Consider the following 10065-nt stretch of genomic DNA (forward strand, 5'->3'; position numbering starts at 1 on the left):
TGATTCAGTGTTCCGTGCAGCACATCTTCCTCCTCTTCACATGCTGCTGACCAATAAGGGAAAAGAACGATGTCACACGGTGTATTTTGATTTGCCCGTGCACAAAAGGAATCGCACCAAGAGGAACACAACTGATTCAGAGCAGAGAAACTTTAATTACACGAGATGCCTGAAAGGTTGTAGGGCTGTCAAACTCAAACGACGAGGTTTTCCCCTGGAGTATGTAAACCGCCTGATGCTGCAGCCATTGAAGTTTTTTCCACATGCTTTTATATACTGTGCATATCCTCTGTTTCAGGTCTTCAAGCGACGGGCACCGAGCAAAGGACAAACCTGAAGTTTCTGGTCCGGTTGGGGAAAACTCCGTCAGAAGCGCTGGGATTGCTGCAGCAAGTGTACGGAGACGAGACCATGTCCCGCTCGCGTGTTTTTGAGTGGTGCAAGAGGTTCAGAGAGGGGCGCGAGGACGTGGAAGACGACCCCAGGAGCGGACGCCCCACGACGAGCAGGACCGAGGCCAACGTTGAGCGCGTCAGGCGGATGTTGAGCAGAGATCGTCGTTCGACCGTTCGACTGATCGCAAACGAGCTGGGCATGAACCGCGACAACGTCTGGAAGATTATCACCGAAGATTTGGCCATGCGGAAAGTCTGCGCAAAGATTGTGCCGAAAGTCCTGAACGAGGACCAGAAGGATCGGCGCGTGCAAGTGTGTCAGGACATCCTCGAGCATCTTGAAACCGAACCGGCCTTGTTAGGGCGAGTCATCACCGGTGATGAGTCATGGATCTTCAAGTACGACCCAGAGACCAAACACCAGAGCCTCCAGTGGAAGAGTCCGACGTCGCCAAGGCCGAAGAAAGCAAGACCGTCCAAAGTCAAAGTCGTTTTTTTTGCATTCTTCGACGTTAGGGGCATCGTCCACTGCGAATTCTTGCCCCAGGGCAAGACCATCGACCAGCACGTCTACAAAGACATCCTGAGGCGTTTGCTTCATTCGGTGTGCGAGAAGAGGGGCGAGTTGTGGCAGGAAAACTCATGGCTGCTTCACCATGGCAACGCGCCTGCCCACAATGCCCTGAGCATCCGACAGTTCCTGGCCGAGAAGAACATCGCCGTGCTGGAGCAACCCCCTGACTCACCCGACCTGGCTCCCTGGGATTTTTTCCTTTATCCCAAGATCAAGGGGGTCATCAAGAAAATCCATTTTGCAGACGTGGACGACATCAAGGCGGCCGTGATGACGGAGCTGCGGAGGATTCCGGAAGAATCCTTCCAGGGGTGCATGAAGGCTTGGCAGAGGAGGATGGGAGAGTGTGTTAGACTCCAGGGGAATTACTTCGAAGGGGAAAACTTGTAGCATTGTGTCACGAGTCCTGGAACTTATTTTGACACACCTCACCACTAAAAGCGGTTTTAGTCTCGCTGACGAGTACAAAATGGACACGGTGATGACAGGAATTAAATTCAAACATGAACCTTAATTTTGTAGTATCAGGAGAGAAGTACAAGCTTGTCTAATCATGGCAACTATGTACAACAATTACACGCTTTTGCTGAGAATAGATCGGCAATAATCTCCATGGCAGCAAGTTCCATACTGTAGTGCCAAAATGGCAGCCAGTGACGTCACAGATCAATGGCTGCTGCAAACCAACGTCTAAGAAGGAAAAAGCGGAAGTTAACGCAGTCAGTCCGACTATACAATGGGATAATCGACGTTAAAACATTCCCATGTTTAAATATTTGACGGGTAAATGTTTGTCGAGACGAAATTTCTCAATTGACCCAAAGAAGGATGGCGTCGGACGAGGAGGATATTTCTCAAACAAGAGAGGAGAAGGCGCAACATCGACAACAACTGGGAGCTGTTTGCAAGACTCAATTTGTGCTATACATTGAAGGTATGCTTGCATATTCTATTTAACCATTTGACTCACTTTCACTGACCAAGAGTCAACATGAACGAGTTTTATTTCTGAGATCACAGTGCCGTAAATCTATAATCCAAGATGGCGGCCAATGTAGACGTATACACTATTGTTAAGCATTGTTGTTTTACACATGCATTGTGTTACTTTGTGTGGGTGGTAAAGCAGTGTATGAATTTTATACTATTTTTAAGAGATAGCTACTCCTCCGAGGAAATAACCCATTTGACAGTTAAATGCGGCCAGTCTCGCGAGATCACAGCCGTGTCCGTCACCGTTGTTTACATCTAGCCTGGTGCTAATGTTAACACTAATGCTTTTTTTAACACTAATGCGAGCTTGGCGGTACCGGAGTTACTTGACATGTATACGTTGACGCCCCATTTAGCTTGCTGCCGTACGTCAGCGTGTCTGCCATATTGGATGTGGCAGATCTGCTCCTTACAGCAGTGGTCCCCAACCTTTTTTGACCCACGGACGGGGGGGGGGGTTGGTTCGTACATTATAGCGATCTAATTTATCTGACATAAATAACATCAAATTAAAAGTACAAAATGAATGCCAACCCACCATCCACCAGTTCAAATTCCATCCAAGTTTTTCCAGAGAGATGATTACATGGCTGTTTCATGTGTGTGGTAAAAGGCAGTGCACTAGCATGAATTCACTTGAGGCAAATGTGCACATTAGCGCTCAATAAGTCATCAAAACTTACCTTTATGCATTCCCACATAGTATCAGCATTTGACACCAAATATGAGGTGAAAGAAAAATGCTAAAAATACAGTAGTAGTCTATCTATGCGGCATGAGATAAAGTTAGCACACACACAATGGACAAGTGTCAATTGATATGGATGTAACAGAGAGAATCTGGCCACTTTTCAAAATAAAACAAAAAAAATTAAATAATGGAAATTATGTTTTCTTTCTGTGCGGCCTGGTACCAAATGACCCACGGCCCAGGGGTTGGGGACCACTGCCTTACAGCACAATCTAATTTCACAAGAAAACAAACAAAAAAAACACCAACAGCAAAAAAATAAAAAAAATCAGTCAAAGTAGTCAAATGAGAAAAAAGTTGTAACCTGAGGGGAGAAAGTCGTAATTTTACAACAGTAACGTTGTGATGTTATTACTAATCACCAATAGTGCAGGCACAAAGTTGAAATTGTAAAGAAAAAATATTGTTTTTAAAAGTTGGAATGTTATGAGAAACAAAAGTAAGTTGTAATTTTTGGAAAATTGGGTTGTGGAAAAAAGTTATATTACAAGAGTCATAATTCAGAAAGAAATTACAAAAGAAAATCTAAAAGGAAATTGTTGGAAAAAGAAAACTACAGCAGGAATGAAAAAAGCTGTTAAGCCATACTCACAATTTTACGAGAATAAAAAAGTCATTTTAGTAGCAGAATGTTGAAATGTTAAAGAAAAAATGTTTTTTTGTAAAAGTTTTAAAATGAGAAACAAAACAAAATAAAGTTGTAATTTTTTGGAAAATTAGGTTGGAGAAAATGTTAGAATATTATGGGATTACAGTTATAATATTGTGGGACTAAAATAGAATAGAATTACAAAATTAAAATTTTCCAAGACTATTTAAGAAGTAAGTCGAAATACCTGGAAAATAAAAAAAACAAAAACCAAAAAAAAGACAAGATCAAAGTTCATACTATGCCTTTTCACCTATTTCACAAAGCTGAGTTGCAGTTTTGTCTTGAAATATGCATTTAACTTCTTAGCATATCGACATGTGTTGGTTTACAAACTATCAACGTGGCCCTTGTGTCACGAGTGTGTGGCGGCTGTCAAGTGCTTGACCCCCAGTATGCAGAGATGAGGCGACGGTGTGCCAAAAAATAAAACGTTTTTAATCGTTCAGATACTCACAAATCAGACATGGGAACAAAACGCGACAGAGAGGAAAGCTCTGTGGGAAAAACTGACAGGTACATTCCAAGGCACAGGTAAGTAGGTAGTCTAAGTTATCGCACGAGTGACAAACTCAATGAGCCAGCGCCGTACGTATGACGACGCTGGCCTTTTAACAGCTACTAATTGGCGACAGCTGCGCGGGCACCAGAAGTGAAGCACCTGCCTCTTCCACCGAGCCGGAAGCACAGCTTGCCAAAATAACAGCGCAAGACAGGAAGCGCTAGCTCCTGTCCTGCGAAACGTGACACCTTGCATCCTTTCATTTTTCACAATGTGGCCCTGGAAATAGTTTGGACACCCCGCCTTCAATTAATACAAGGAAATGGACCAAACTTCATAAAGGGACTTTGTAGAAAGTTATTTAAGTTAATACCTATTACCTATTGTTCTCGTAAATTATGACTTTATTGCCATTAAATTTTTACTTTATTCTTGTAATGTTATCTTACTTTTCCCGGAAGCTAATTTTCCCAAAATTAAAATTTTATACTTGTTTTGTTTCTCGTTAGATTACAACTTTTTTCTCTTAATATTTTGACTTTGTTCTTGTAAAAATATTGCAGATTTTTCTAGTTTTGTAACAATGACGATATAAATGACACAAATACATCAAAAAAGGCAAAAAAAAAAAAAAAGGTTCCCATAGGTGTACTGCAAATAATCTCATAATTAGGGGTGCTCGATATATTTTTTCAAAACGATAACTTATATTATTTTATATTATTATTATATTGTTTGTTAAATTTGGATTTAACTGTAGTTTGTGCACACCTGGAGGTAAGAAGGACTCAAACTAAGTTGGATTTGACAAACTGTACCTTTACATTTGTTCAAACCATATATCATGACATCGCTACTATTAACAGAACCAAAAAAAGCAGCGTCTCAAAAGTACAAACTGTGGCTCCAAGGGGTTGACGAGCTGACAAAAGCTGGTATCTTCAACAATGTTAAAGGGCTGGTCATCAGCGCCATCGTTTCCATGAGGAAATCAGAGATTGCGTTAGCCCTCAGGTTGTCTCTGGCCAACTTTTTTGCACTTTTCAAACGCACCGGTGATAGGAACGAGCCCCGGGCAGCAGGTAGTGATGCTGGCGTTTCAGGTGGCTGATAAGGTTTGATGCATTGAAGCTCAGTGTTTTTTTTCTCCTCATCACCGAGCATTCAGTGCAATTAGCACACGAGTCTTCCACCTGAAACAGTGAATGTTTGTGTACAAGTGAGCTCAGAAGAAGTTACGACAGGAGAAAAAAGGAGCGCTTGATTTGCTCACCTCAATTCAGCTACAGCACAGTATGGGTAATCTCGCCTCTTTGGATTGTTTTTTTTTCTTAAATTATCGGTTACCTAATAATTATCGGTATCATGTCATAATTCCCCATCTTGGCCTGATAATTATGGCACCGATATCTATCTTGCACCCCTTCTAATAATATATTTTGGCTACAAATGCATGTGCAATCGTTGAAAAGGCAGCCAATAACGCAGCGGGAAGGCGGGCGCTAAACAGGAACTGGTGCGTTCGCCGGATGTCGCCCTACACACACCCCATGATGGCAAGTGTGCAGTGATCGTCGGCATCTTGGCGACGTAGTGGAAGCGGAACCGCGATGTTGCGAGGGATAACTGTTACCAGTGGATCATGGTCATTCCGTGTGCAGAAGGACACCACCGCTTCTATGAGCTACAGCGTGTTTGTGTTGCTTGTGTCATGCAGACGTCCATCAGCTCCCCCACGTTAAAGAGGAAGAGGAGGAACTCTGGACCACTCAGGAGGCAGAACATCATCTCCGGCCAGAAGAGGCTGATCTCACCAAGTCGCCACTGACTAGTGTCTCTGTCAAGACTGAAGACCATGAAGACAAACCATCTGAGTCCTCACAGCTTCATCACAGTCCAAGTGAGGAGAACAGCCAGATAACCTCGAATGCAATGCTTTCCAACAGAGGTATACTTAGGTTTTAGCACCGTGTTCACATCATGCAAGTGCCCAGTGAGCAATGCTCATACTTGCCAACGCAGTTTGCGACAACTTGGACCTTAGACAACAAACTGGGCAATGAGTGATATAGTTAGGGGTGTAACGTACGCCAACGATACGCCGTAACCACAGTTCAGTGCGTACCCCAGTTTTAAGGTTACCGTTTGGTTCATTTTGGGTACCGTATGTATAACGGAGAGGGTCTCCTGGGATGTAGAGTCATCCCTTGCAATATCGCGGTTGGATTATCGCTCCCTGGCTATATCGCATTATTTCCTAAATTAATGTAATGTAATTGATAAATAATCACTGTGTTGTGGTAGTCTGTGGTCTATTATTAGTCAAAACATATTGCAATACCAGTGATAGGTAATACTCTGGCCACTAGGTGGCAATCATGGCACAAAACATTGATACATTACCTTACATGACATACCTTAACAGCATGAAGTCTTGAAGTCAGCCATGGCTTGTCCGACATGATAGAGTGGAAAAAAGTTCTCCTCCCATCCCGTGCGGAAGTGAAACACTTTTGGCTTCTTAAGTTCTTAAGCATAAGAGTTGCAATGTGGTGTAAACAATAAATAATGGAAGGGTAAAGTTGACTGTAGGGGTGTTATTTCATGTCCACGGGGCTCTAATAAAGTTTTATAAAAACATATTTACAAAAGCCATGAACAGGTTTTCTGTACTCTACAAAAATATTCCATTTATTAACATTGAATCCTATATTGCGGAAATTCATTTAACGCGGTCAGGTCTGGAACCAATTAACCGCTACAAACGAGGGACAACTGTACTGGTTTAAAGCGGCCAAAGGTTTGTCATCTGTCTGGTGAATTTATTTGCAAATGTGCTCTGTGTGATGCGTTCCAATGTGTTCTGCAACAACACGGCACGCACAGAATGACTGGTGAAGTCATACAACTAACGTTACACACGGAAGTAATAACCACGGCAACAAGGACACATAAGGTATAGAACTCAATAAGGAAATGAACTCAATACAAGGCTTATTAATGAAATAAATGGACATACGGTTAGCTTAAAAAGCATTAATGAACACGAAATTGCGCACTGAACAAATTCTGCACGTTAGCACGCTACACAGCTTCAACAATGTTATTGAACCTCACCTTATGCATTCATGCACAGCATCAACTTGGGAAACGAGGATGAAGCGCAAGAAAGCGTGTCTGTGCAGCGGACGGGGAAAGTCGTGTACGCAGAAGTTTCAATCAGCATCACAGCACACAACTATGGTGCCTTCACTGACCGCTGAACAAAGTGCAGCATAACAACGGCCAAGGACATACATGATTTTTGAAGCATAAAGGACATAAGCATGTAAAAATAATGGGCTTTCTAACAGTAAGGGATCAAAAATGCAAAACATGAAACTACATAGCTTAAAGGAAACAGATTCCTTATTTATAAATCAAATATTTTCATAGTTGTAGCATACAAAACCTGTTTGTGACCTTCTTAATACAGTTTTTAACATTATTAGAGCCCTCTAAACATGAACTAACACCCCTATAGTCACCGTTACACTCCTATTACCCAATATAGTAGACATAATCAGGGAAAATAAGACATTGAAGACATACTGGAAATAAGACTTATGCTCGTGTGTGTTCCGGACGTGTGAAGGACAGGAAGTGACGTCGGGGGTTCACGGTTGAGTGGATTACGGCTGCAACAGTAGCCCGTGTAACATTACTGACACCCAGAGTACTACATATCTTATTTAGCCATTTTGATGCTTGAAAATGCTCAATCTAGGCAAAGAAATACATAAATAATTTTTTTACGAATAATAGGCCGTATGTATCCACGAAACAACATGATTTATTAATAGACTTTTAAAAAAACTGTGAGAGTGAAGCCGCGAAATTCGATGTGCGATGTGGCGAGGGATTTCTATATTATACTCTGTATGAGCTTTGTGTTGTAAGCAACAAAGGAAATTTGTGTAATATCGAATAGTATATCTCATGAATAACACATTTTATATTCCGAATAAGCCGCGGGTCAATAAAAAGCAAGCTGTGGGACAAAAATGGCCCCCAAACCGCACTATGGACACCCCTGGTTGACCACATTTTTAAACTGTAACTGTAACAGTTTGAACAACGTGAATGATTATTTTACATTTTTAGTAAAGTAAACTTCTTTATTAGCCCAAGTGCAGCATTAATAGTCCACCACATTTGGTGTCCCGAAACCTTAACCACAAGAGCCAAGGCCTATAATCCTTTGTACAAAAACAGATTTATACATTGCTTTTCATAAAGCATCACCTTGTTAACACAAACTTGGTCAACATCATATTCCACAATCATTCATACTTGTCTTGCAGATGTCCAGCAGATGATTGGTCATCAAGAAGAACGTCCCCCTCAGGCACAGGGCGGGAGCTCCACTTTGAAGCAGGAGGCTCTACAGTCCCCCAAAGTGAAAGAGGAAGAGGAGGAACTCTGGATCACTCAGGAGGAAGACTGTCTTCTCCGGCTGGAGGAGGCTGATCTCAAAAAGTTGCCACTGACTGTTGTCTCGGTGAAGACTGAAGACCATGAAGACAAATCACACCACTTGACAACAGAAGCCAATGGAGACAACTGTGGAGGATCACAATCCGACAACCTCTTATCTCCTCTCTCAGATAGTGACGACCCAACGGCACACTCTCCAGAGGCTCAAGACTGTGACGACACCCATGAACCCTTGAGCAGCCCTGCAGACTGTGACTCTGAACGCTCTAAAAAGAAACCTGGTGAAAAACTTGTAACCTGCTCAGTTTGTGCCAAAAGATTTACTCAAAAGAGCTCTCTCACTCGGCACATGCAGACGCACACGGGAGAGAAACCCTTCAGTTGTTCTTTCTGTGGTAAAAGATTGTCGAGCAAAACAAATGTGGAATCACACATGAGAACGCACACAGGAGAAAAACCTTTTAGTTGCTTAGTTTGCGGTAAAACGTTCTCTACCAAGACAAATAGGCTGTCGCACATGAGAACCCACACAGGAGAAAAACCTTTCTGTTGCTCCGTTTGCGGTAAAAGATTCTCTACCAAGACAAATAGGTTATCACACATGAGGACACACACAGGAGAAAAACCTTTCACTTGCTCAGTTTGCGGTGATGCATTTTCTCTGACATGCACTTTAAAGAGTCACATGAGAACACACACAGGAGAAAAAACTTTTACTTGCTCGCTTTGTGGCATGGCATTTTCCCAGATATCATCTGTAAATAGGCACATGAGAACACACACGGGAGAAAAGCCTTTCAGCTGCTCAGTTTGTGGCGATGCATTTTCTCAGATATCGTCTTTAAATACACACATGAGAACACACACGGGAGAGAAGCCTTTTTGTTGCTCGGTTTGCGGCGATGCGTTTTCTCAGATAGCCTCTTTAAATCGACACATGAGAAGACACACTGGAGAAAAACCTTTCTGTTGTTCAGTTTGTGGCGATGCCTTTTCTCAGAGGTCCACTTTAAATAGTCACATGAGAACGCACACAGGAGAAAAACGTTTTAGTTGCTCACTTTGTGGTCATAAATTTTCTTGCAGATCCTCTTTGAATAGACACATGCAGAGACAGAGTCACTGATGGACTATGTTTTATTTATTTATTTAAGTCAATCAACTGTATTCTGTGAATGGACAATTAGGCCGGCCGTGGCTGTGTGGTTTGGTAAGTGATTGCATTATGAGAATGTAAAAGGAACTGTGAAGGAATGCATGATACTGTATAATTGATCAAATTCCAATCACGTGAGATTAAAATAGTATAAATTGTATATCCTGGGGGCTAAGCCCTCCCTCCGCGGTTCTTAAAACCTAGTGACCCCTGTGCGAGCAAACACGCAGAAGTGCAGACAAATGTTATTCTCGTGCTCTCGTGTCGAAACACCAAGTTAAACCGACTCCAATGAAGACAAAGCTGTTGCAAGACTTCATAATTTCTTCACAAACATGCCTGTGAAAATCTAAAAATAAAGTGATACGGAAAAATACTTAGCATCCCTGTACATATTTGTTGAACAATTCATAATTCCGCTGCGCTGTATATAAAAAGGTTCAAGCTTCCATGACTTTTAACATGTTGATGCAGTGCTATGAAATGTCCAGCAGAGGGCGTATCTTGAATGTCGTCATTAACTTAGTGAATTTTCTGTAAAGACTTACTTTTTATTAACTCATTAACTT

At 42.0% G+C, this 10065-nt stretch overlaps 1 protein-coding gene across 3 annotated transcripts; it reads left to right on the forward strand.

Annotated features, from left to right (window-relative positions):
- The first annotated feature begins 1764 nt into the window (after positions 1 to 1764).
- LOC129180505 (zinc finger protein OZF-like) lies at positions 1765 to 9897 on the forward strand. 3 transcript variants are annotated; one of them, XM_054775046.1, is made up of 3 exons: positions 1765 to 1903; positions 5582 to 5812; positions 8208 to 9896. In XM_054775046.1, exons 1-3 carry the CDS (start codon positions 1798 to 1800, stop codon positions 9464 to 9466), a joined length of 1596 nt encoding a protein of 531 aa, XP_054631021.1. In that variant the 5' UTR covers positions 1765 to 1797; the 3' UTR covers positions 9467 to 9896. The 3 variants fall into 3 exon arrangements, with proteins under 3 accessions (XP_054631021.1, XP_054631022.1, XP_054631023.1); XM_054775047.1 differs by having other exon boundaries at positions 5582 to 5764; positions 8208 to 9895; XM_054775048.1 differs by lacking the exon at positions 5582 to 5812 and having other exon boundaries at positions 1789 to 1903; positions 8208 to 9897.
- The last annotated feature ends 168 nt before the right edge of the window (positions 9898 to 10065 follow it).

The sequence above is a fragment of the Dunckerocampus dactyliophorus genome, chromosome 4, assembly GCF_027744805.1.
Source record: "Dunckerocampus dactyliophorus isolate RoL2022-P2 chromosome 4, RoL_Ddac_1.1, whole genome shotgun sequence".
Taxonomy (NCBI): Eukaryota; Metazoa; Chordata; class Actinopteri; order Syngnathiformes; family Syngnathidae; genus Dunckerocampus; species Dunckerocampus dactyliophorus.

What these genes read in the sequence shown, in the direction of transcription:
- LOC129180505 (XM_054775046.1), top strand. Translation starts at nt 1,798, where the DNA reads ATGGCGTCGGACGAGGAGGATATTTCTCAAACAAGAGAGGAGAAGGCG. An exon ending in ATTTGTGCTATACATTGAAG is followed by an intron (nt 1,904 to 5,581) that starts GTATGCTTGCAT and finishes TGTGTCATGCAG; the next exon opens with ACGTCCATCAGCTCCCCCAC. An exon ending in TGCAATGCTTTCCAACAGAG is followed by an intron (nt 5,813 to 8,207) that starts GTATACTTAGGT and finishes CTTGTCTTGCAG; the next exon opens with ATGTCCAGCAGATGATTGGT.